This window comes from Castor canadensis, chromosome 11, assembly GCF_047511655.1.
Source record: "Castor canadensis chromosome 11, mCasCan1.hap1v2, whole genome shotgun sequence".
In the NCBI taxonomy this organism is placed as follows: domain Eukaryota; kingdom Metazoa; phylum Chordata; class Mammalia; order Rodentia; family Castoridae; genus Castor; species Castor canadensis.
Window position 1 is genome coordinate 15,872,685 of NC_133396.1, and position 26,497 is coordinate 15,899,181.

Sequence of the window (26,497 nt, forward strand, 5' to 3'; positions counted from 1 at the left end):
CTTAATTTCCTCAAGTCTTTTTTTCATGTTAAAGACTGTAGGGATATTTTAATTCATGTTTTAATTATATTTTGTAATAATATTGCAGTCTATTTCACAAGTTAAATGTATGAGAATGTATGAAATAGAAATGGTAGCTGGTCGCCAGTGGCTCACGCCTGTAATCCTAGCTACTCAGGAGACAGAGATCAGGAGAATTGTAGTTCAAAGCTAGCTCTGGGCAAATAGTTCCCAAGACTCTGTCTCAAAAAAACCCATCACAGAAAAAAAACGGCTGGTGGAGTGGCTCAAGGTGTAGGCCTAGAGTTCAAGCTCAGTACCACACACACAAAGAAGAAATGGTAGGAAAAAGCTAAACATGGGACATGGATCAGGAGCATGACTATTTCCGATTTGACCAGGGCCAAAGGAAGCCTGCAGGACCCAAGGAAGATGGGGCAGGTGACAGTTGCAGTATTGGCTTGAGGTATGGGCTGGTTCCTGTGTGTGTACCAGGAAGGAGCCGAGGCACATCCCCTGCCCTGGTCTCAGGTCGGGAGTTTAGACTGGTCAGTGGAAGATGGCACCTTAGGAGAATAAAACCATCTGCTTGCCTACATGGAGCTGGTCTCCAGTGGCCACAGCAGGTTCTGGAACCGAGTGGTGTCAAAAATCAAATGTGTGGAAGAACAAAGTAAACAGTCCCCGCCCCCCCCTCCACCTCTAAACCCTTCAAGCACTCACAAGTTCTTCTCTCAAACATAGAAAAGCTGCATTCTGGATGTGCTTACAAGAAGATCTCTGTTAAAAAGCTGTCTCTGTGAGGACATTCCCCATTAGGACGCTGGCTGGCATCATCTGGGACCCATGTGCTGCCTCTATTGGGCACGGCCGGGTATTTGTAGAGTTAGGGATCACAAAGACAAACTCGAAACTCATTCTTCTAGACATTGTCCCTTGAAGTAAACTTTTTGTTACAGTTGGAATTTTTCCACTTGCTCTGCTAAAGAAAAACTCATGGTGGATGCCACCACAGCTCTTCCACACTGGCCAGCGGAGCCTCGCAGATGGTACTCAGGACACAATTGCAGCCTGGCCTGGAGATCCCAGGGAGCAGCAGCAATGGCCAGACCCGGACCAGCCTCTCCCTCCCCTCAGCTCCTGCTGCTGATCCCTTCTCCCTCAATAGTGTCTTATTTTAAGGATGCTAAGTAGAGTCAACAGTATTAAATCAATTAATATTTGTACAGTATTTAGGCATGCCTTAAATAATCTAATTTATATTAGTTTATATTATATTATAATCATAAACAGCTAGTATACAAATGCACCAGAGCACCTGTTTTGCAAGCTAAAATATAGTAAGGGGAACATATGGGGGCTTGGTGGCACATGTCTACAAGCCCAGCACTTGGGAGACTGAGGGAGGACTGTGCTACATAGTCAGTTTGAGGACAGCTTGGGCTACATAATGAGATCCTATCTTCAGAAAAAGAGGGTTGGTGGAGTGCCTCAAGTGGTAGAGTGGCTGTCTAGCAAGAATGAGGTCCTGAGATCAAGCCCCAGTACCACCCAATACAAAAAACCATCCAATATGAAAAAGCACGATTCTAGTTACAGCAGTGTTCAGTAATTATCTTAATATGGAGCCTAAGATGAGTAAAATAATCTCAACAGACATTTACTTATAATCTCTTTAACAAGGGCTTACTGCTTTAGATAAAAAGACTCGGGGATAATTTAAAGTGATAACTAGCTTCTTCAAGAAGTTGCACAGAATTCTGAATTGTTGTTGTTGTTGTTGTTGTTGTTTGAACTCAAGATCCTCCTCTCTAAGTCTCCTGCGTTCTGGAATCGCAGGCGTGCATCGCCACCAAGTTCTGAATGCTTTCTTTGATGAAGAAATTTGTTCTTAGCAAATAGAAATATTCTAAATATTCCACCAAGTTAAGTTACACTTTCAGTAAATGTGTGCAGTCACATTTCAGCTTTGCTAGTACAAAGCTGTGGGAACTGGGTAAAACACTCAATGTTATGGCTTAGATCTTTTTTTTTCGGTACTGGGGTTTGATCTCAGGGGTTACACCTTGAGCCACCACCAGCCCTTTCTTATGATTTTTTTTGAGATAGGGTCTCGTGAACTATTTGCTGGCTTTGAACTGCAATCCTCCTGAATAGCTAGGATTACAGGCGTGAGCCACTGGCAACTGGCTATGGTTTAGATCTTAAAGGTCTCCCAAAAGCTCAAGTGTGGAAGGCTTGGTCCCCAGTTGATGGTACTGCTGTGAGGTGGTGGAAACTTCAGGAGATGGGCCACTGGGAGCATGCCCTTGAGGGGGATATTGGGACTAGGGCCCCTTGTCTCTTTTGGTTCCATCACATGCTCCCTGCCATGATGTGTGGCCTTGCCACAGGCCCAAAGCAATGGGGCCAAGGAAGCATGGCCTGAAACCTCTGAAAATATCAGAGGAAATGACTTGTTAGTCCTCCTTTTCAGTTATTTTGTCACAGAGTATTAACTAACACACTTAACATTTCAGAACAAATGATTGCCCAGGCCTTTCCAGTTTTAATTTTCTAAGTTTGAAACTTGGTTTTAAGAATCTAAATACAGCTCCAGTATGGGATGCACACCTATAATCTCAGCACTTGGAAGGCCGAGGCAGCAGAATCACGAGTTCGAGGGCAGCCTAAGCTTACATAAGGAGACAGTCTCAAAAAACAAAATGAAAAACACAGATTACTTATGAAGTACAATAGGAAAAGGTACCCTTAGCGTGGAGCAATTTGGTAAATAAACCCTACTCTAACTAAGTATGTGATTTTATATCACAAAGAATGGGACCATTCACATCACCTGCATTCAGATGCTGTCCTTCTTTAGTATTCTTGTCAAAAATGTCTAATGTGAACCTAATCATGTGGTGACAACTAGAAAAGTCCAAATTGAGGGCCATTCGGCCAAGTAACAGACCTACTAGGACAATTGCAGAACTATGAGTAAGGGCAGTAATCATTCTAGAGATAGTACTTAAGTAATTTTCTGAATTTGGTCATTGCATTGTAATCGTGTACAAGAATGTCCTTGTTTTGGAGGACTAAGTTGAAGTGTCTGGTGTCGGCAAATAACACTCAAGTGGTACATGAATAAAAGAAACTATAGCGGGAATGAGAAAGCAAACAAGGAAAAACATTACCAATAGGTAAGTTTGGGTAAAGGAATATAGGGGTTTTTTTGTCCTTGCAACTTTGTATTAAGCTGTTAAAGAGCTGGACCAGAGTCCATCTCTGCTTTATACTTCTACATATACAATCCAGAATGAACTTCATTAGAGTTACAGTCCGCATTTACAAGAAGGTGGCTAAGGAGACAAAAAGGAAATAAACACCTCATCTTGAGCAATAACTAGTGATAAACCATTAACCCACATTTCCTTCAGAAAACAGGCTGACTGCAAGAAATTATTTCCTAGATGGAGAAGTTCAGTTTGAAGATCTTATTATATAGACATAGTATATTTAAAATCAGAAAACAAATCTGAGATATAATTTGGTGTGATAAAATTAAGTTCAGCTGGGCGCCAGTGGCTCACTCCTGGAATCTTAGCTACTTGGGAAGCTGAAAATGGGAGGATTGTGGTTCTCAGCCATCTCCAAAATAACCAGAGCAAAATGGACTGGAGGTGTGGCTCAAGTGGTAGAGAGCCTACCTTGCAAGTATGAAGCCCTGAGTTCAAACTTGAGTTCCACAAAAAAAAAAAAAAAAAAAAAAAAAAAAACTACCACAATGAAACCCATTGTTTTGTACAATTCATATCAGCTAATAGAAGACACAGAAATCTGACAAAGCAAAATTTAAAACACATCAAAAAATAAGTCTAGAGGTAGATACACTGTCTATCTGTGAGCATGGATTTCCTTTCCAGAAAAAGCAATTCCTACGAACTCTTGGAATCATTACTCCACAGTTGGACAGAGATGATCTGGTATCAAATACCACTTGGTGCATACCGTGTATACCAGTGCTTCTGTGCTCAGTGTGGGAAAGATAAAGATGCAGTTCTTGCCTTGAAGAACTAGCCTTACCAGCCAGTCTCTGTGTGTCCTCATACAATCCTTATTTAAGGTTGAGATTCAGTAACTTAGATTGCAGGCCTAGAAATAATGAGCAACTAGTATTGAGGCAGTTAAAAATTTCAACTCAATCAAAATGGTGCTCATTCTGCAAGTCACAGTACAGTTCATGTTCTTGTCTATGGTAGTTACTCTACCCAATTCCTAAAAGCAGTGTACAAATCTGAAGTTTTAGTAATTTTGCTTCTGTAATATTTATTAACCAAATTGTTAAACTTTACCATAAGGCCTGATACAGAAGCTCTGGCCAAACAGTCAAAAGTTCCAGAGCACAGGGCATCACCCTCACTCTTCCTCAAAGGTCTCTCCTGGCTTTTTTTTCTGAAACAGGGTCTTGTTTTGAAGCCCCGGCTGGTCTTGAACTTCCAATCTTCTTGTTTGTGTCCTGAGTGCGTTGATTGTTAACAAGTTAATTGTCATTGCAGAAACCATCTGCAAGTTCAATTAAATCAGACATCATGAAGAACAAAATGTCAATCTGAAAGAATTTATAGATCAATGAAATTTCTCTCTTAATTATGGGTTGTTATAAGCTAAGAAAAAAATTTAAGAAGTACTAAGGATCCTGAATCCCAACCCTCATAAAATGGACTTCTGAATGAGAGGATCCACTCCTCCAAAGCTCAAAATTCTACGACGAAAAGTTTGGAACCACAACTTGGTAATGGTTGGATGTCTGTACCTACTTTTTTTGCAGTACTAGGGTTTAAACTTGGGGCTTCATGCATACTAGGGCAGACGCTCTACCACTTGAGCCACATCCCCAGTTAGTTATTTTTCAGTTGAGCCTCACATTTTTTTCCCTTGGCTGAACTGCAATTCTCCCACCTACGCCTCCTATATCCATCTTTTTTTTTGTGGTACTGGGTTCTCAGGGACTATACCTAGAGCCACTCCACCAGCCTTTTTTTTTTTTGAAAGGTTTTCTTGAGATAGGGTCTCTCGAACAATCTGCCTAATCTCTGCCTCCTGAGTAGCTAGGATTACAGGCGTGCACCACCAGCGCACAGCCATCTTATTTGTTGCGATAGGGGTCTCACTAACTTTTTTGCCCAGGCTGGGCTACAACTGTGATCCTCATGATCTCTTCCTCCCAAGTAGCTGGTATTATAGATATAAGCCACCACACCCAGCACTAGCAAATAATTCTTAAACTGTACAGCAAAAAAAAAAAAAAAGGTAGAAGTGGTAACTCATGAGAGGCAGAGATTGGGAAGAGGTCGAGGCCAGCACAGGCAAAAAGTTTTTGAGATCCCCTTCTCAACCAATGTCTAGGTGCAGTGGCGCACAGTGTCATCCTAGCTATTTGGGGAAGCACAATAGGACTGCTGTTCAGGATGGTCCAGGTATAAAGCAAGACCATATCTCAAAATCAATCAGCACAAAAAGGACTGGTGGAGCAAGTGGCTTAAGTGACAGAAGGTCAAGCAAGTACAAGGCCCAGTACCATCCAAAACCAAAAAAATAAAAACAAAAAAAGGAATTATAAGCAGGTATATATTGTGTCTCTCTCTTCTTTGTGTCAGGATCATACTATGTAGCACAGATTGGCTTTGAACTCTTAATCCTTGTGCCTCAACCTCCTGAATAGCTGAGATTACAGGTATGAGCTACCAAGCCCAGCAACTTTGGTATTTTTCTTTCAAGTCTGCAGTAAGAATGACAAAGGAAGACTGGATACAGTTGCTCTTATCTATAATCTCAGCTACTCACAGATGAAGATCAGGATTGCAGTTGAAAGACACTCCTGATAGTTAGCGAGACTCCATCTCAACCAATACATGCTGGCCAGTTTGGTGTGCCTGTCAAACTAGCTATTTGGTAAGTGTAAACAGAAGGATCAAGTTCAAGTTGGTCTGGCCGATGTTAGTGAGACCCCATCTCAATCAGTAAGCTGGCTGTGGTGGTGTGTGCTGTGACCCAAGCTACTTGGGAGACTGTAAGTATAAAGGTCCAAGGCTGGCCCTGAACAAAAAGATGTGAGACATTATCAGAAAAATAGCTGAAACAAAAAAGGGCAGGAGGTATGGCTGAAATGGCAGAGCACCTGCTCAGCAAGTGAGGCCCTGAGTTCAAATTCCCTAGCACCACATACATACCAAAAAACCCAGAGAAGGACCCGCTAGCTGTGACGGTCATGGCTGAAATTGATACTGAGCGTTTAACTTAAAATGAAGTCTTTCCCTAACACAAGTTAAACCAAGGAATCAGGAGTCTGTAAATCTGCACTCTAGAGTCACATCTGAATTTTTCGTGTCCTGATGTTTGTCCAAACACTTCAAACTAGTAAGTCTATGGTCAATCAACTGGTAAAACTATTTTCAGAAGAGGCTATTTTTACCATTTAGCAGTACATTTTTCTAACCCAATTGATCTTTTTTTTTTCTCGGACTGGGGTCTGAACTCAGGGTTTACACTTTGAGTCACTCTACCAGCCATTTTTTGTGATGGGTTTTTTCTGAAATAGAGTCTCTTGAACTATTTGCTCTGGCTGCCTTCGAACCGCAATCCTCCTCATCTCTGCCTCCTGAACACCTAAGTCACCAATGCCTGGCTTCCCAAATAATGCACAGCTTCAATGGTGGATTTTTACTTTTTATTTTTTGGTGGTACTGGGTTGAACTCAGGGCTTTGCATTTGCTAGGCAAGCACTCTATCACTTAAGCTACTCCTTCAGCCCTATTTTTTTTTTTTTTTAAAGAAAAACTTCAAAACACGTAAGAAATTACATTTTTATCAGTACACAAATAAGTTTACTTAAAATCAGCTCAGTCACATATTTTAAAAAGTTTCACAAGCTCTCTCCAGCAATGTCCACAACCTAGACTAGGTTCATGTGATCCTGCAGCCCCACCAGGTGCATCAGTACTCCGTGCTCCAGGTACTCAGTGACACCGTCCTCTTGGCAGGGAGAGACCGTCAAAACAAAACTTAACTTCCCGGATGAACAGGAAGATTCACATAAAAAGAGCTTCATAAAATATCACTGAAGAAAAACTGGTAGCATCAGAAGAGTTCCAGCACTTCAATTGAATATAAGCCTCTACTGTTCTTTTCTTGATTTAATTTCTGTAGCTCTCGAAAACTTACTTCAATCTTGTTGAGCTCAGAATAAACACATATCTAAAGAAAAAAAGTTTCAGAGTAACTTTTCCCATAATTTCTACACATAATGAATCTTCTATAATCACTTATGATTTTTCCATGAAATTTCTTGGGGTGTTGGGAATGAACCCAAGGCACCATGCAGATTAAGCACATGCTCCATGACTGAGCACATGTACAACCGAATTGCAAGAATAAACTGTAATTTACATGATAACTTGGGTACAAATACAATCAGTATATATTAATCACAAACCTGGGATTTCACAAACTTGTAAAGATTTATCAGTAGCCTTTTTGCTTCTGGTATCATTAAGACAACAGTAAAATTAGCATCGAGAAGTAGGCATATCCAATCCATAATCTAAAGATAAACAGAAAAAGATTATAAATTTAATTTTAGATTAATTCATGTATAAAGTCCATAATGATCTCAAACAGTTACAAAAATGTTAATTTTTTCCCCCTCATGGGACTGGAGTTTGAACTCAAGTCTTCGTACTTGCAAAGCAGTTGCTCTACTGCTTGAGTATACCTCCAGTCCAAGAAAAGTAAGTTTTATAGAAGTCTGAACATTTTAGTTTAGAGATGGAGGAATTTCTAAGACATTTATAAAAGGATTCTTTTCCACTTGTTTAATAAGCATAACCATATCTTTTTCATAGGATTAATCAGTACAGAGAGATATTTAAAGTCAAAGGAGTTAATACTGTTTTTTAAATTAAAAATTTTGCTTTGATAATTTCCTGCAGTTATAAGAAAAGAACCCACTTACCCTCTATTCTGAAAGATACATTATATCCCAAGGATACGGTTTGTGTACCATAGATTTGTGGAGGGAGAACTGATTCCTAGGAAACTCCCTGCACCAAAATAAATCCTGTATCTATCAAAGAATTAAGACACAAAGGGAACCCATGAACATGATGGAGAAAAACAGGATGACTGTTTTGTTAATCTCAGAGGGGAAGGGCTTTAAGCATGACATAAACCACAAAGGAAAAGCTTCATACATTTTAATAAAATAAAAATGAAAAGCCAAACACTGGTGGTTCATGTCTGTAATCCTAGCTACCCAGGAGTCCTAGCTACCCAGGAGTCTGAGATCAGGAAGATCGAGGTTCGAAACCAGCCTCAGGCTAGTTTTGTGAAACCCTATCTTGAAAAAGCTCATCACAAAAAAAGGCTGGTGGAATGGCTCAAGGTGTAGGCCCTGAGTTCAAACTCCAGTACTGCAAAAACAAACGTATTTATGTCAAATATTCTACTGAAAAGCATAAAAAGATAAATGACAGGAAAAAAAAAGGGGGGGGGGGCTAGGCATGGTGGCTCAATCTATAATCCCAGGTATTTGGGAAGTAGAGAATGGAGGATTAAGATTAAAGGTCAGCCCTGGCAAAAAGTTCAAGAAACCACATCTCAACCAATAAAAGCTGGACAGGGTGGCATGCATCTGTCATCCCACCTACTCAAGAAGCATAAAGAGGTGGATCACAATCCAGGCCACCCCAGGTATAAACATGAGATCCTATTAGAAAAATAACTAAAACAAAAAGGGTTGGGGTATGGCTCAGGTGGTAGAGCACCTGTCTGAAAGCTCAAGGCCCTGAGCTCAAATAAAAAGTCAGGAAAAAGAGTCAGAAAAGTCATTTTTGCAATAGAAAAATGGAATGAGACTTGGTGTCTGGCAAAATGAAATGTAAATAGGCAAGAAAATATGGTGCATTATCTTTCCCATTATCAAAGAAATACAAAGTAAACTACAGTAATGTTTGCTACCTGGTTAACTGGAGAAGAGTAAAAAGTTTGACAATACCAGGTCAAACTGGAATTTGAAAGGAATGTGAAAAATAAGACCTCAAACTTTGTGGTAGTAGTGGCAGTTGATACAACTTTGGAAAGGTAATGTGGCATTGTAAAAACTAAAAATGCATACTGCACCCTTTCATCCAGTAATTTCACTTGTGGGAATGTACCTGACAGCTGTTCCTGTAAATATACATGGATATCTGAATAAAAGATGCCACTGAAGGTTTGTTTACAATAGCAAAAAGCTGTGAACTTAAGTGTCTAAGTCCAGAGGTGTGCGGGGACAGGTCAAGATGTCTTCTACAACATGGTGCTTAAAGAAATGAACTGCAAAGAACAATGCTGGAGGCATCACGATACCTAACTTCAAACTATATTACAAAGCAATAGCAATAAAAACAGCATGGTACTGGCACAAAAACAGACATGAAGACCAGTGGAACAGAACAGAGGACCCAGATATGAAGCCACACAACTATAACCAACTTGTCTTTGACAAAGGAGCTAAAAATATACGATGGAGAAATAGCAGCCTCTTCAACAAAAACTGCTGGGAAAACTGGTTAGCAGTCTGCAAAAAACTGAAACTAGATCCATGTATATCACCCTATACCAATATTAACTCAAAATGGATCAAGGACCTTAATATCAGACCACAAACTCTAAAGTTTATACAGGAAAGAGTAGGAAATACTCTGGAGTTAGTAGGTATAGGCAAGAACTTTCTCAATGAAACCCCAGCAGCACAGCAACTAAGAGATAGCATAGATAAATGGGACCTCATAAAGCTAAAAAGCTTCGGTTCATCAAAAGAAATGGTCTCTAAACTGAAGAGAATACCCACAGAGTGGGAGAAAATATTTTCCAGCTACACATCAGACAAAGGACTGATAACCAGAATATATAGGGAATTTAAAAAACTAAATTCTCTCAAAACTAATGAACCAATAAAGAAATGGGCAAGTGATCTAAACAGAACTTTCTCAAAAGAAGAAATTCAAATGGCCAGAAAACACAGGAAAAAATGCTCACCATCTCTAGCAATAAAGGAAATGCAAATTAAAACCACATTAAGATTCCACCTCACCCCTGTTAGAATAGCCATCATTAGCAACACCACCAACAACAGGTGTTGGCGAGGATGCGGGGGAAAAAGGAACCCTCTTACACTATTGGTGGGAATGTAAACTAGTACAACCACTCTGGAAAAAAATTTGGAGGCTACTTAAAGAGTTAAACATTGATCTACCATTTGATCCAGCAATACTACTCTTGGGGATATACCCAAAAGACTGTGACACAGGTTACTCCAGAGGCACCTGCACACCCACGTTTTTTGCAGCACTATTCACAATAGCCAAGTTATGGAAACAGCCAAGATGCCCCAGCACTGACGAATGGATTAAGAAAATGTGGTATCTATAGACAATGGAACTTTATGCAGCCATGAAGAAGAATGAAATGTTATCATTCGCTGGTAAATGGATGGAATTGGAGAACATCATTCTGAGTGAGGTTAGCCTGGCCCAAAAGACCAAAAATCGTATGTTCTCCCTCATATGTGGACATTAGATCAAGGGCAAACACAACAAGGGGATTGGACTATAAGCACATGATAAAAGCGAGAGCACACAAGGGAGGGGTGAGGATAGGTAAGACACCTAAAAAATTAGCTAGCATTTGTTGCCCTCAACGCAGAGAAACTAAAGCAGATACCTTAAAAGCAACTGAGGCCAACAGGAAAAGGGGACCAGGAACTAGAGAAAAGGTGGGATCAAAAAGAATTAACCTAGAAGGTAACATACACGCACAGGAAATTAATGTGAGTCAACTCCCTGTATAGCTATCCTTATCTCAACCAGCAAAAACACTTGTTCCTTCCTATTATTGCTTATACTCTCTTCAACAAAATTAGAGATAAGGGCAAAATAGTTTCTGCTGGGTATTGAGGGGGTGGGGAGGAGAGGGAGGGGGCGGAGTGGGTGGTAAGGGAGGGTGTGGGGGCAGGGGGAAGAAATGACCCAAGTCTTGTATGAACATATGAATAATAAAACAATAAAATAAAATAAAATAAAATAACAGGCAAAAAAATAAACAAGGAAAAAAAAAAAAAAAAAAAAAGATGTGAACTGCAGGGAGCAGGTGGTAGCAGTGGACCCAAAAAAAAGAATCACACTATGATCTTATTTGTGTCAGAAAGACAAAGGCTACATTTGAATTTAGAAATATTCTTCCTAAACACAAAAGAGTATTTTAATATTGGTTATCTCTAAGACGGACCAGAAGAGCAGTGATACAAACTTTATTTATTTTTAGGATACTTTTGGTATTGCTGAAACTTTCAACTATGAATTAGTTTATTTAAAAAATGAAAAAGTCAAATTACATGTTTGAATCAATTAGGATAACATATTCCTAAACCACAATAAATTAATTTATAATATATTTCCTATTTCTCAAATAAAAAAAAATTTATTTTGGCTTTTTGAGACAGGGTCTTGCTATGTAGCCCAGGTTGGCCTTAAACTCACGATCCTCCTCTGCCTCGGCCTCCTAAATGCTGGGATTAAAGAAGTGAACCACCACACCCAGCTTCATTCTCTTATTCTTAAGAGATTATTAAACTGAGTGCTGATGGCTCACACCTGTAATCCTAGCTACTTGGGAGACTGAGATCGGGAGGATTGTTGTCTGAGGTCACCTCAGGCAAATCATTTGTGAGACTCCCCCCGACTCCAAAATAACCAGAACAAAATGGACTAGAGGTGTGGCTCAAAGAGGAACAGCACCTGCTTTGCAAGCATAAAGCCCGAAATTCAAAATCCCACCCCACCAAAAATTATATATATATATATATTACGGGAGACAACCTATTAGCAGCCCCTCTTGTCCTCTCCTAATAAGGCTAAGAATCAGGAATTTAAATTCTGCAATAGAGAATTACGAATTCTGTCTAAATTGAGAGACTCTCTCTGCCCCAACTCCAGGGTATGTGCATGACAAGGCTTCCACAACGTCTTCTCCTCATCTTGGAAGAGGCAAGGAGAAGTCAGTTACGAATCTGAGACGCTGACACTGCGTATGACCTTGTTGCACAGAGTGACAAGGTAGCTGACCTGACTCAGGGTTGGAGGACGTATTCCAGGAAGAGTCATGGCAGCATTCCCGCTACACTTCAGATATAAGAAATACAAGTACTGGAGAAACAGCTGGAAGGCAAAACAAAGAACAATTTATCATTTTGGAAGAAAGATTTTTCTCTACATGTAAATCTAGTAGAGATACTGGAAAGAATCTTAAGAGGCTGTTCAATTTAATCATGTATCAAACAAATATGCCAGATGTCAGGGGTCACAGGAATGAATAACATCACTGAGGAGCTCATCGAGTTTGGCAGGGGTGGGCAATAAGCTTATTCTGTCAGCAAAAATCAATAGGGAGAGACAACTCTTCTCTCAGCAATTCTTTTTAGTATCTACTTATGTATAACTTGACCTGGCCTTCAGACTTGGCATAAGGAACATGTTTTTTGGTCTGTGACCCAAAAATCATTCCACTCTCCTTAGCAGTGTTTATTCACAGCTGGTAGATGCTCTAACAGTTAGGAGATACATCTTAAGCCAGGAATAAAATTCTCCAGAAGTTGCAGGAACACTTACAGTGATATGCTTTGCGGGGATGTCCTTCAAGTGTGGCAGAAGGAACGCCTCACTGTATGCTGAATGAAGAATCGCATTTCTACTTGAGACTAAAGGAGAAATCTTACTGCAATACACAAAGACAATTCCCTTGCTAAATTACATAATAGCATTACTTATCTAGAAGAAATCTATCAGCAAACACTCTCCTAACCTTAGCAATCATCTGGAATACTTCACCAGTATAAGTAATACTACTTTTTAGAAGTGGTAGAGCTTCTACTTCAGTATGTCTTCTCCATTAAGAAAACAGGTTTAAGAAAATCACTGTAACATGGCATTGGGTATCATGCATTTTCAAGTAGAGACTGAAAGATATTTGAAAAAGAAAACCCTTAATTTATCTAAGTACTCCTTCGTTACTGGTGGCATGACTGCAGCCCTTGGAAAGATGGGGCAGGGACGCTACATTTCAAAGGATACAACAGAGCTGCTCTCTTGGGTGTCACAGGGCATGAGGTGGTCTTCGTTGCATCCTGAGGCTTTTCCTGATTACAGTTACTGCAGTTACTGTCTTTGGGATTAAAGCCATTTTGAAGAATTTCAGTTTTCTCTTCCATTTTCTCATCTTGTACAGTATCACTACAATCAAAAACTGACTCCATATTGATATTAATTTCTTGAAGACTGTCATCACCAATGCTATGATGTTAATTGAAAGCAAGAGGTTAATTCTTATCACTATTTGAACTATTGGAAGAAAATTCATTTTCTAAGCATTCAAAATGTTAGAATTCAAATAATGTAAGAGATTTAAAATGTAGTGAAAGAAAGTGGCCAAGAGTTCTAACTTACCTCAAGAAAATTTTTAAGCAAGAGCAGGTAACCAACTCAGGAATGTCAGGGAATTGCTGCAGACAGAGCTGTAACATCTGTACATCTGTTCGTTCTAAGGCAATCTCCATTAAGCCAGGGCACAAGCTAAGACAAAAACCAAACAATTTAGAATTTTCTTTTTCTTTCTTTTCCTTTTGTTTTGAGACAGGACCTTGCTATATATCTCAGGCTAGCCTAGAACTCACAACCCTCATGCCTCAGCCTCCTGAGGGCTAGGATACAGGCATACACCTTTATACCTTGCACAGAATCATTTTTACTCATTTATTTATTTTTGGTGGGACTGGAGTTTGAACTCAAAGCTTAATGCTTACAAAGCAGGCACTATATACTTGAGCCACACCTCCAGCCCATTTTACTCTGGTTATTTTGGAGATGGGATGTCTTGAAGTATTCGCCCCAGCTGGCCTCAAACTTCAATCCTCCAGATTTCAGTCTCCCAAGTGGGTAGGATTACAGGCCTAAGCCACTGTTGCCTGGCTTTCAGAATCATTTTTATGTTAAGAAAAATCTAAACTGCAAAAATCGAGATGGAAAGAGTTATACATAAAATGTTTGGTGTACATAAGCATCTACCTGTAGGAAAGCACATGCGTTTGGATGAGCTGCATCAGGCAGTTCCGGGGATAAAATGATGGTTCTGCTTTACATCTTTCCAGAAGTCCTGTTACTATGTCCCCAATTATTGTATGAAAGTCAGGGGTCCACTTAGCCAGAAATTTACGTAGTTCTACTTCAATGTGTTTCTCTGAATCTTTCTGAAAGGGCAAAAGTGAAGAATTCAATATAGCATATTTATAAATGTCACTCTGAACTTACAATCTCCCAGAACATTTTCTCAAATCATTAACAATAATCACGCATACCTGTGAAATGAATTGACACTGATTTGCCACACACACAAAAAAGTGCCAAAAGGGGGAAAAAAAATCCAAGGGTTTTGAAAACCAAATCTTTTTTCTTTTGGGTGGTATTGGGATTTGAACTCAAGGCCTCATGCTTGCCCAGGTTGGCTTCAAACCCGTGATCCTCCTGATCTCTCCTTCCTGAGTAGCTAGGATTATATGCATGAGCCACCAGAACCTGGCTCAGAAACCCAAACCTTTAGAAGGCTATAAAGACAGTCAGTGCAAAGTTCAACAGTTCAATGAGATACTGATGAGGCCAAGGCAAGAACAGCCATCTCACAAGATGAACAAGATAATAAGCTGCAAACAGGAGTTATAAACCAATTCTGACAAGCTAAAACTACAATACAGATGTAAAAATGGTCATTAAGAAAACTAGAGGGATTGGGGATTTAGCTCAGTGGAAGAGCACTTGCCTGGCAAGTGCAAGGCCCTGAGTTCGGTCCCCAGCACTAAAAAGAAAAATAGAAAGAAAAGTAGATGGCATTCCTTTTAACCATTTGAAATGATTCTTTATATTTCCAGTAATTTTGATTTACCTTGATGGTTGATAAAAGCTGTTCAGTTGCTGGACCTTCTGGCTGTAAACTTGTTTCAATTTTTTTCCTCCTTAACTGGAATTAAGTAAACTGATTAGGATCTCCAAACAATACAAAAGACCCATTAAGCATTTAGAAGAACAGGAAACTCTCCAAAGAGACTAATATACTAGTTGCAATTAAATACTTTTAAAAATAAATTTTGTCATAGGGAAAAGTAGTTTTATGTTAAATTTTAAGTATCTTAAAAATTTTGAGAGATTTCTGTTTGCTTTTGAAACAGGGTCTCACTACATAACACAGGCTGGCCTTGAACTTTCAATCCTCCAGCCCCTGCCTCCTGGTGCTGGAATTACAGGCATGTATCACCACACCCAGCTAAGGCTTTTTTTTTAAACACAAAAATAAAATCTCTATACTCAGGAAGATATTACTGCTAATTACAAATTGGACCTTCATACCATACACATCAATAAAAATTAACTAATAGACTACACATGCCAATTGTGGAGCAAGGTGTGAGGTTACTTGGGTTCAAGCCTCAAGTGATCTGTCATTAAGAGCAAAGTGTAAGAGTTGTATAGATGTGAATCATTAAAATAATTCAATCTTTTTCTGTTTTCAGCATTTTCCCAACATTTCTCTTTCAAGTACTAAACTTACAACTCTACTTGAATGCTCTGAGTTGTAGGATCTAAGTCCACATCCTTGAGATGTTTCCCAGTTCACAAAATGGGGCATGGTGGGAGTGTCTAAGAAAACACAAAATATACAATTAAAAAATAAATAAACTGCTCGTGGAGAATTCAAGAGAGGCTTTGAAGTCCATGTTATTCCACTGAGACCTAGCAACAGACAGGGCCAATGGTAAATGGGGGTGTGTGTGTGTGGGGGGGTGGGGTGTGTGTGTGTGGTAAATGGGGTGTGTGTGTGTGTGTGTGTGTGTGTGTGTGTGTGTGTAGAAGCAATACTGTCTGAAGAACACTGGCCTTGAAAGCTGGCTCCTCAGGGTGTGGCAGCACCTGCAATGTGGGCCATTCCCAAGGAAGGTGCCTAAGTCAAGGAAGTTTCAATAAACAGCAGCACATTTCAAAATTAATTAGAGGCTCTGTAAATAGGAGGCTGTATGAATCTAGACATGAAGCTGGGAGCTAGTAAAATGAATTAACAAAACAGTGCCTAAGTTTCTACCTTGATCTTGACTGTGCTTGAGTTTTCCTAGGGCACCTGCTAATGATGACACTTCACACTTGTATGGAATCACAGTTAGAAATTTTCCATGGAGCATAAACAAATTTTCCCCATAATACCAGAGCTGCCAAAAAAAAAAAAAAAAAAAAAAAGTCAACAAAATATTTCTCTTCTATGATCTGATTCAATAAAGCCTTACAACTTATTGCATAAGCTACGCATAACAATAAGCAAAGCAAATTAAAGCAACTTTCCGAGAGAATATCTTATGTACAACTTATTAACTGGGGTAGAGTCAAGCCTGGATGAAACATACTTTAAAGGATTTTTTGATTGGTTTGTTTGTTTTTTTGAGATGGGGTTTCACTACATAGCCCAGACTGTTCTGGAACTGTGTACATGGCCCAGGCTGGCTTTGAACTCAAAATTCCCTTGCCTCCGTAGTACTCGGGTTAAAGGCGTGCAACGCATCTGGATCCTAATGTTGTATCTTACAATTCCAGTAATTAGGCTGCAAAAATAACACAGGTACATGAACAAAAAGCTTAAGGGAACGAAGAAATAAAAAAACAAGTTTGTTTGTTGAATACCAGTGGGTCATGATCTAATCTTAGCTATTTGGAACGCTGAGATCAGGTGATCAAGGTTCAAGGTCAGCCAGGGCAAATGGTTTGCAAGAACCTATCTCCAAAATAACCAGAGCTGGTATGGAAGCACAATCCTCTGGATCTCAGTCTCCCACATAGCTACGATTACAGTTTGAGTAATTTAGTCTTTTGAAGGTGCTCAACATACAGAAACTATTAAAATGATAACCTAACTAAATATAATCTTTTAGGTAAAATAATTTTTAATAATATTCTCTCTTTCCTCAGAATATTTACCAGGTAAAACAATAAATAACTAAGGGCAATTTTATTTATTTATTTTTTGGTGACACTGTGGTTTGAACTCAGGGCCTCACGCTTGCTAGGCAGACACTTTTACCACTTGAGGCATTCCACCAGTCCAAACAATAAATAAATTTGGCCTTGTGTAGTGGTGCACATATGTAATCCCAGCATTCTGGAAGCTAAGGTAGGAAAGATTTTGAGTTCAAGCCAGTCTGGGCTTCATAGCCCTGTCTCAAAAAACCAAACCAAAACCAAAACCAAAACCAAATTTGGAAAAGTCCTTAAGTGGAAGAACTTACTTGACCACTGGTCCCATGTGATAACTCTTTTGAAGTCTGCAGTGTTTGAAATTTTGTGTTCCATATGGAGAGACATTCTATAAAATTAGACAAACACAGAAATGTCTTAATTGTAAATACGTGGTATCTTGGGGTAGGGGAAGGAGTCAGACGTACATACAGAAGTTCTGCTTTGTTAAGTATAAAAATGAGCAATGAACAGTGATGGGCAGAGGAACTCAAAGGAAGGCGAGCACACAGCAAGAAGTGGTCTGGAAAGTGAGACCTGAGGGGGAGATGCTAACAGCTGGATATGGATTTGCAATTAAAAAAAAAAGACAGCTATCCTGCACCAAGCAATATGAAGAGTAAATGCAATTCCTACCAAAATGCTACCAGGCTGGGGGTGCAGCTCAGCAGTCCAGTGCTTATCTGCCCTGTGTTCCATCGCCAGCACTGTCATCAAGAGTAACAGTGGGATGACTGTGATAAATTACATTATATGTACGTATGGGAAGTATCATGATGAGACCCCTCACTATGCACAACTTAATACATGCCAGTGAAAAAATCCCAATGGCCTTTTGGGCAGAAATGGGAACGTCATTTTAAAATTCATATAGATTTCCAAGGGGTTCAAACAGCCAAAACAATGCCGAGAAACAGTGAGTAGGGTGTGGGGGCTCATGTCTATAATCCCAGCACTTGGGAGGCTGAAGTAGGAGGACTGTGTGTTTCAGGCCAGCCAGGTCTACATAGCAAGACCCTGTCTCAAAAGAAACAGTTGAAGGATTCAACACTTCCTGATTTTTCTTTCCTTTTTGTGGTACTGGAGATTCAACAGAGGGCCTCTCCTTGCTAGACAAGTGCTGTACCACTTGAACCTTTTTGTTTTTGAGACTGGGGTCTTGCTGCTTCTGTCTGGTCTGGTCTCAAATTCTCAAATCCTACTGGCTATGCTTTTCTTGGTATTACCAAGGTGTCTACCATGCCAGGTCTTCTTTTGACAAGGGGTTGGCTAAGTAACCCAGGCTAGCCTCCAAAGTGCTGGGATTAGGACTGGAGATGTGGCTCAAATGGTACAGTGCCTGCTTTGCAAGTGCAAATTCCAGTCCATCAAACCAAAACACAAACAACCAAATGCTACAGATTGCTGGCATTTGCCACCATGTCTGGCTTCACACTTCCTGATTTTAAGATTCACTATAAAGTTACAGTAATCAAAACAGTATGTGGTACTGGCCCAATGGAACAGAACAGAATCATCTTTAGCCAAATGGCTTTTCAACAAAGGTGCCAGGACCATTCAAATGTTTCAGGGACAACTGAATAACCTCATACAAAGGAGTGAAGTTGGACTCTTTAGTTCATATCACATACAGAAATCAACTCAAGATGTATCAAGAAGGAGGGTGCTGGTGGCTCACACCTGTAATCCTAGCTACTCAGGAGGCAGAGAGCAGAAGGATTGAGGTTCAAAGCCAGGCCGGACAAACAGCTTGCGAGACCCTATCTCAAAAAAAAAAAAAAAAAAAACCATCACAAAAAAGGGCTGGTGGAGTGGCTTAAAGTGTAGGCCTGAGTTCAAGTCCCAGCACCATTAAAAAAAAAAAAAAAAAGATCAACAATCTATATGATGAAAGAACTAAATTCATAAAACTTGTAGAAGAAAACAAAGAGGTAAATTTTCATGACTTTGGATTTGGCCGTGGATTTGGCCATGAATTCCTAGATATGAAACCAAAGTCACAAGCAACAAAGAAAATAAAAAGATAAAACTGGCTTCATCAAAATTAAAACATGAGATAGCAAAGGATATTAGAAAAAAATACTTGGACATCTTATGTCTGATAGGGCTAATATCCATAATATAGAAAGACCTCTCACACATCAACAACAAAAAGACAAACAACCCAGTTAAAAAACAGACAAAGGAGGGCTGAATAAAATTTGAAGGACAGGTGCCATGGACTCTGAATTGGACTGTTACCCTTAGAAGCTGGAAGTGGAGGTCCCAGGACTGCTACGTGGTCTTGATCCAGGATGGCAAGTGCAACACCATTCCGAGCATTACCAGACACAACAGTCTTGAGCAACAGGGAACTAACTACCTTATGATCCTTTTCTGTGTCATTCAAATATATTGGGATTAAGGTTTCATATATACATCCATCGGAACCTGTTAGAAAAAAAGATTTGCTATTTAATAATGGGTAAAAGACAGTTCTGTATCTGTTATAGTTAAATGTATGTGGCTGCTTATCAGTTTTTACCAATCTGATAAATAATCCAATTGAAAAAAAACAACAATCACATCACTCTATACTTTCTCTTAACAAATATACTATAGGAGTGTGTGTGTGATAGCTGATCAAATAACATTATATCTATGTATGAAAATGTCACAATTCAACCCATTATTTTGTACAATTAATATACACTAATAAAAGTTTTTTAAGGTGATTTTTCTAACATGCCCTCTGGTCTCAAGTTTGGTCAGAGGGATATCAAGGTCACCAAGAAAAAGTATTTTCAAGTCTGACCGAGAACTCTAACATTAGGGGAAAAACAAATAAGCAAATAAAAAAACAAAAAATTTTTTAAATATTACAATCTTTTTTTTTTTCTTTCCCTGGTGGGACTGGGGTTTCAACTCAGGGCTTCTTTGGGCTTACAAAGCTGGTGATTGCAAAGCAGGTACTCTACTGCTTGAGCCACACATCCAGCCCATTTTACTCTGGTTATAAATGTCACAATAAGCAAGGCAAGTCAAGAAAAGGTAAAAGGATATATTCTTCTATTTTATCTTATTTATTTTTTGTGGGGTTAACTCAGGGCCTCACGCTTGCTAGGCAGGTGCTCTACCACTTGAGCCACTCCACTAGCACCAGATATATCCTTTAATAGAATTTATTTTTTTGGTGCTGGGGAGCAAACCCAAGGCTTGATCCCTGGTCGTCACTTAATCACCCTGAAAGCTGCAAGAAATTGCTTTTTCTTGTAGGTCAACTGGGTTTCAGCAATGTAGGTGGTCAGCTGTGCCACAAAGAGATCTTCAGTGTTTATTAGCCTAAACTATCAAGTGAATCCCGACAACCATAGTCTCTTTCTTTTTTTTTGTTTTTGAGACAGGATCTCACTACATATCCCAGGCTGGCCTAGAACCCGAGATCCTCCTGTCTCAGCCTCCTGACTGCTAGGATTACAGTAGTGTGTCACCACACCTTGCTAAGATAGCCTTTTTCTTTATAGCTTATTGCAGATGTGCATATTGAAAAACTTCATACAGATTTTAAATCGTTATAATGTTTCCTAAACAATACTTGTTTTCTCCTCGCTGACACTTTCAAAACAACTTCAAAAGAAGCAATAAAGGGCTGGAGGAAAGAGTATCACAAAGGCTTTTTCAGATTTTGCCCTTGGGGCATAGATCATCACACAGAGGCAGATTCCTAAGCATTAAAAAATCTGTAAGGATTAGAGCTGTAGCTCAGTGGTAGAGTGCTTGTTTAGTATGCACAAGGCCCTGGGTTTGACTCCAGCACTGCAAGAAAGCAAAATAAAACAGACAAAAAAAAAAAAAAAAAAAATCTGTAAAATCAAACAATCTATAGAAAGCCAGCTAGCATAGGACAAAGCTATTCTGTCAGTTTCTTTTTGTTCACCTATGTCTGTCATTGTTCAAAGAAGGGCACACCGAAATCTAATGGTTGGAAAAAGGAATAGAGGGACCATACAATGCCAAGCACAGATTTTTTTCTTTTAGTGCAGGGACTAAACCCAGTGCCTCGCACATGTTAGGCAAGAGCTCTAACTATGAACTACATCCCCAGCCCATGACTTTTTGAGATGGGGTCTCAATATGCAGTCCTCCTACCCCTGCCTCCCAAATATTGGGATTACAGACATGTGCCATCATACCTGGCCCAGATATCATATAGTCCACTAATTACACTATCAAACAGCCTGGACCTTGTCTTTAGGGTAAAAGGTGATTTTTCTTGATATTTATTGGTTATGGTAAATTTAAGACATAAAAGTTATAGAAACAATGCTTGAAAACTATGTTCTACCTGAAATACTTCACTAATCTAATATATGAGCAGATACAGCCAAGTGCAAAAAATAAAGGCATAAATGCTTGTAAGGAAGACTGAAAAGGGAAGGGCTGAGAGAAAACCGCAAAAGGTCTAAGATTCAAAACTACATCCAATTCTATAATATCCTATTTACAATCACAGGATGGTTAAAGAAAACTTACTTAATGACATCAAAGAGATGAAATTTCGATCCACATGTGCAGAAAAGTTTGGTGTAACAGATTTTTCTTCTTGTCCAAGTAAAAGTATATATTTGGTTAAGTTATGTGATTTGCACATTTGTACATAAGCAAAATAATTTCCATGCTGCAATAAAAGGGGAATTTTATTTTATAAATATTCACATTTCAACCAACTAAATTAAAATGCTAAAACTATCTAGCAAGCACAGGCCCTGAGTTCAAATCCCAGTACCACCAAAAACGAAACAAATGCTAAAACGAGAAGTAGTTGTTCCATTCTAATTACTACAGTAAGTTCTTAAAACCTCTTGTCCAATTAAACTTAAACTGTTACGAAAATATTTGTTCAATTTAGGCACAGAAATAATTATAACTAGACGTTTTACTGTTTAAAAAAGATAAAGAAAATAAATATTAAAATTCCATTTTAGTTGTGAAAATAATACTGGTGACTTTAAAATTTCACAAAGTAGGCTAGAAGTTGAAGATGTCACTTACTTTTTCAGTAATAAAAATTAAAACAGGATGCCTATATGCTAGGAAAAACTTTGTCCACCTTAAAAAGAAAAAGAAAAATTACAAAATGCAAAAAATCAGTTAAGATGAACACCCTATCTATCAAAACTTAAGAAAACATCTATTTTTATTTTGGAGCCAGAAACACATCAGAGAACACCTAATTAAGTGTTTCAAAATATATACTGCACTGTGCTCATTTTGGCAGCACATACACTAAAATCGAAACAACAGAGAAGAATAGCATGGCCCCTGTGCAAGGATGACTTTCAAATTCATGAAGCAAGGAGTCAGCTGGCATTTCTGTGTCCAATGCATCTCTGGATTAACGACAGGTTGTTGAACTTCTCAGACGATAACATGAACCATGTAGTGCCAAGAGGAAGGTGACAGTATTGAAGTGCTTCCCAAACTTAAGCTGCCCCCTCCCCCCTTTTCTTTAGAACTACTTTTGGGACTAGTGACCTGAGGAAAACATTCAGATCTCATCACCTTCTTCCCGCACCAGAGGGAACTAAAGAGGGATACTGAAGGACTCCTAACCAAGGCAGCATAGCCTTGGTCTGTAGCAAAGTGGCAATCAGAACCCTGAGATTTTCCCCAAACTGCTGCTCACATCTTAGAGAGGCATGCATCAGGTCAGTGTAAGACAAAATTGGTTGCTGTCCACTACATTGTTTATACTGAGTACAGTCTTTGCTTTGACTTTAAGAGATAGTCTTCCCCAGGGAAAAGGCTGAATTGGTAAGTCAGGGCAGTATGACAGAACCAAAAAAGAGTTTGGTCTTTTGGGATTATCCATTTCATCTTGAAATAGCTGACTACCTAGTTCCCTGTCATTTGAACTGGACTGTGATTATGGTTTTCTCAATCATCTATCAGCTTACTGAGTTATACCACTAGCTCTAGGTTACTTTTATTAAGTTTATAAACAAAGTTACTTTTTTTTTTTTTTTTTGGAGGGGATTGGGGTTTGAACTCAAGGCTTCATGCTTGCAAAGCAGACATTCTACCACCTGAACCACATCTCCAGTCCATTTTTGCTATGATTACTTTAGAGATGGGGTCTTGCAAACTATTTGCCTATCTGGCTTCAAATCCCAGTCTTCCCAATCTCAGCCTCACAAATAGCTAGCATTACAGGCATAAGCCATAAGAGCCTGGTCCAAAACTACTTTTGAACAAGGCAAAGTAGTTATAAAAAAAAAAAAAAAAAAGTGCATTTAAAAAAAATTTGTTATTTTTTTGAGACAGGAGGGTTTTGCCATGTAGCTCAAAGTATCCTAGAACACATTACATAGACCAAGCTGGCCTTGAACTCAGTGTTCCTTGCTCTGCCTCCTGACTAACAGATTATAGACATGCCTTGCTTTGGCCTGCACAGTGCATTTTCATTTGGGTAAAAATTCCCGTTCAAGTATTGGAACTTACTTAATCACTTCTCCATCAGAGATAACAGTTTCAATTGTCTGCTGCGGCTCTGCAAGCAAGGCCTCTAACCCACGCACAGCACCTTCCTTGAACAGCACCAATGGTTCTGTCCCTTGTATTGAGTGTATCTTATACACTTCAGCTGACAACTGGAAAAAATTAAAGTTATCTTAATTTTTATTTCAAAAACAATTTATGTGTAATATTTACGAACTTTTTTTTTTTTGTTGATTTTGGTTTGAACACAGAGCCTTACACTTGTTAGGCAGGTGCTCTATCACTTGAGCCATACACCAGCCCTTTCTGCTTTGGTTATTTTTAAGATAGAGTCTCATTTTATGTCCAGGCTGGTCTAGACCATGACCTCCCATTTATGCCTCCCACATAGCTGGGATAATAGGCATATGCCACCACACCCAGCTTTTTTTTTTTTTGCCTAAGATGGGGTGGCATTAACTTTTTGCCTGGGCTGGCCTTAGACAGTGATCCTCCCAATCAATGCCTTGTAGGGACTGGTTTACCTACGCTAAGTTAAGAGCACAGGAATTTCACTTGTTTTCATGAGACATAACCCTCCAAACATCAAACTCATGGAAGTAAGTAGAGTCGTTCACAATTTAAATCATCTGATGAGTAGCAGTCTACATTTTCTAACTTATTAACACATGCATTGAGCTATGTTACCAAGATATATTGTAAGACGACTAGAATGAAAAACTGCAACTTTAGGCTCCTTTTCCCAGAGGCATTAAGATAAACAACATATACTACATTATGAATGATTTCATTTCATCAATAAGCTAACTAAATACGTTAGGAAATTAAAAGACTTACTGTAGCTTTAAATACTTTATCCAGGTTTACATCTTCATTATTCCATATTCGCAAAACCTTAAATCAAAGCACACAAGTTAAAAAGAACTCTATTCTTTATATGTAATAAACACAAATAGTTAATATATCAACGTCTGACTGGGTTGTACATATTGAGATATGCAAGTTTTAAAACTCACCTTATTATCGTGTACAACAATGTACTCTCCAGTTTGAAAGTTGCATACAGCTGGACATGTTATAATTTGACCTTGTTTCACTGACCAGCTCCCCAATGGTTTCTGATCAGAAACCTAATAAAAGTAAGATGAACACAATATTCAAGAAGTCAGTTTTAGACATTAAAAGCAATTAGATTTACAATAAAAAAGGAAACCAAATCACAATACTTACACAAATTCCTAAAATAAAAAAAAAGCAATCATAAACAAATACTGGAGATTCCATTCACTTGAAGTACCTCATGTCAAACAGAAGAATGGTGGTTGCCAGGGGCTGGTTAGAACATAGTTACTTTTTTTTTTTTAAAGGTTTTCTGAGATAGGGTCCATCTTGGACCAGCTTGGAACATGCTGTGTACCCCAGGCTGACCTCAAATTGGAGATTCTCCTGCCTCAGCCTTCTAAGTGGAGAATTACTATGTAATAGGTACAGCATTTCAGTGTTAAGATGAAAATGAGCTCTAGAGGAGATGGCTGCACACCATTTCCCTACATGTATACTTGAAAATAGTAAAAATAGGAATTTTTATGTCTTTAACCACAATTAAAAAAATTCAAACTTTAAGTTTCTAAAATGAAAAAGTAGGTAAATTAAGAACATTTTGTTCTTAAGAAATGGATGCCACTGTGCATCTAGAACAGAGGCATGGAGAGAGGACAGCAGGGAGAGCTGAGATCACATCTATTCAGCCACTCTACTCCCGTGCAGTATCTGCAAATCTACTGCATGCCGAGCTGAAGACGGAGAGCCAGCAGAAAAGTCTAAACAAACACTCCAAGAAACTCTTGGCCATCTGTCCCCCAAACTTCCAGCTACATTTTTAATGACATGGAAAGCTATGTTCAACATCCCAGATCAAAACAATTGCTTTCTACACGACCACCCAAAACAAGGTTAAGTGTGCTGAGCCAGGAATGAGGCTGAAAACAGGGCAGGGCTGGGGATTTCCTGGGATTCGACTCTAGGATTCTGAGTGTGAACCAGAGAAGCCCACGACAAGTCACTCGAACTCAAGATTCTTACCAGCCACCAACAAATCTCCGCCTCTTCACCGCAAAATGAAAAAAAAAAAATGCCCCAAAGAAGAGAGATAAGGAGTACAGACACGGGGCTTACCCATGTTCCCAACCTGTCAATGTCATCCTTTGCTGCCAATCACCCTCCGCTCCACCCTTCTGTGAACAGGAGGGCGAAAGAGCCCCTAGGAGGGGACCTTAGCAAGGCCATCTCTGGGACATGCGAAAACACAGGTTCCCTTTCCTTTTCTAGGCTGTGCCGCCTGCAACTCGGAAAAATGCCTCTCCAGGAGACCAACGCAGCCAGATTCCAGACCTCGTTCGGCGTTCCCAACAAGTGAAGACGGGTCTTTGTTAGGGCTGCTCCCCAGATTTCTTTCCCAAGACATGAAAAACCCGTGCCTGCGGCTCCTCGCTCACACAGCCGGCGCGCCTATCGCCCTCACCTTATAGAGGACGACGGTCCTGCCGCTGTCCGTTACTAGAAACTGGTCTGTTTTGTCGCTCTGCTCCACACCTAGGAGTCCGTCAGGCCCGGCACCCAGGACGACGGTAGACAACGTGAATTCTTCCACCAAGGCTGCCATCTTGGGTAAACCTATGGATACCCACGCAGCCCTCCCGGCAGGCCTCGCGCTTTCTCTCGCGAGAACTTTAGAGCCGGGGGCCGGCACGCGCCAAAGGAAAAATCGGCTCGCGCAGGCTGCGACCCCTGGCGGACCGAAGCAGAGCGCGGAGCCGATCGAGGCTGAATGGGTGGAGCCTGGCTGGACTTTACGTCTAAACCCCGCCCCCTCCAAAAGCAAGTCTTCCCCTAAAGTCCCG

At 39.6% G+C, this 26,497-nt stretch overlaps 1 protein-coding gene, 1 non-coding gene and 1 pseudogene across 4 annotated transcripts; 1 reads left to right on the plus strand and 2 right to left on the minus strand.

Annotated features, from left to right (window-relative positions):
* Positions 1 to 734: 734 nt before the first annotated feature.
* LOC141413615 (retinal rod rhodopsin-sensitive cGMP 3',5'-cyclic phosphodiesterase subunit delta pseudogene) lies at positions 735 to 998 on the minus strand (annotated as a pseudogene).
* Positions 999 to 6,831: 5,833 nt separating this feature from the next.
* Nol11 (nucleolar protein 11) lies at positions 6,832 to 26,309 on the minus strand. 3 transcript variants are annotated; one of them, XM_020186312.2, is made up of 18 exons: positions 26,119 to 26,308; positions 24,614 to 24,727; positions 24,435 to 24,491; positions 23,601 to 23,749; positions 22,152 to 22,209; positions 21,633 to 21,777; positions 19,362 to 19,550; positions 17,393 to 17,469; positions 16,201 to 16,324; positions 15,673 to 15,761; positions 15,010 to 15,084; positions 14,139 to 14,320; positions 13,521 to 13,646; positions 13,149 to 13,367; positions 12,687 to 12,765; positions 12,144 to 12,236; positions 7,475 to 7,582; positions 6,832 to 7,236 (listed from the first exon to the last, which is right to left on the minus strand). In XM_020186312.2, exons 1-18 carry the CDS (start codon positions 26,257 to 26,259, stop codon positions 7,120 to 7,122), a joined length of 2,142 nt encoding a protein of 713 aa, XP_020041901.1. In that variant the 5' UTR covers positions 26,260 to 26,308; the 3' UTR covers positions 6,832 to 7,119. The 3 variants fall into 3 exon arrangements, 2 of the variants coding, with proteins under 2 accessions (XP_020041901.1, XP_073901578.1); XM_074045477.1 differs by lacking the exon at positions 13,149 to 13,367 and having other exon boundaries at positions 12,687 to 12,792; positions 26,119 to 26,309; XR_012438498.1 differs by lacking the exons at positions 6,832 to 7,236; positions 7,475 to 7,582; positions 12,144 to 12,236 and having other exon boundaries at positions 12,687 to 12,792; positions 12,880 to 13,367; positions 26,119 to 26,309.
* Positions 22,362 to 22,472, plus strand: LOC141414335 (U6 spliceosomal RNA). Its single transcript, XR_012439394.1, has one exon. It is a non-coding gene; the product is annotated as a U6 spliceosomal RNA (small nuclear RNA).
* Positions 26,310 to 26,497: the final 188 nt, after the last annotated feature.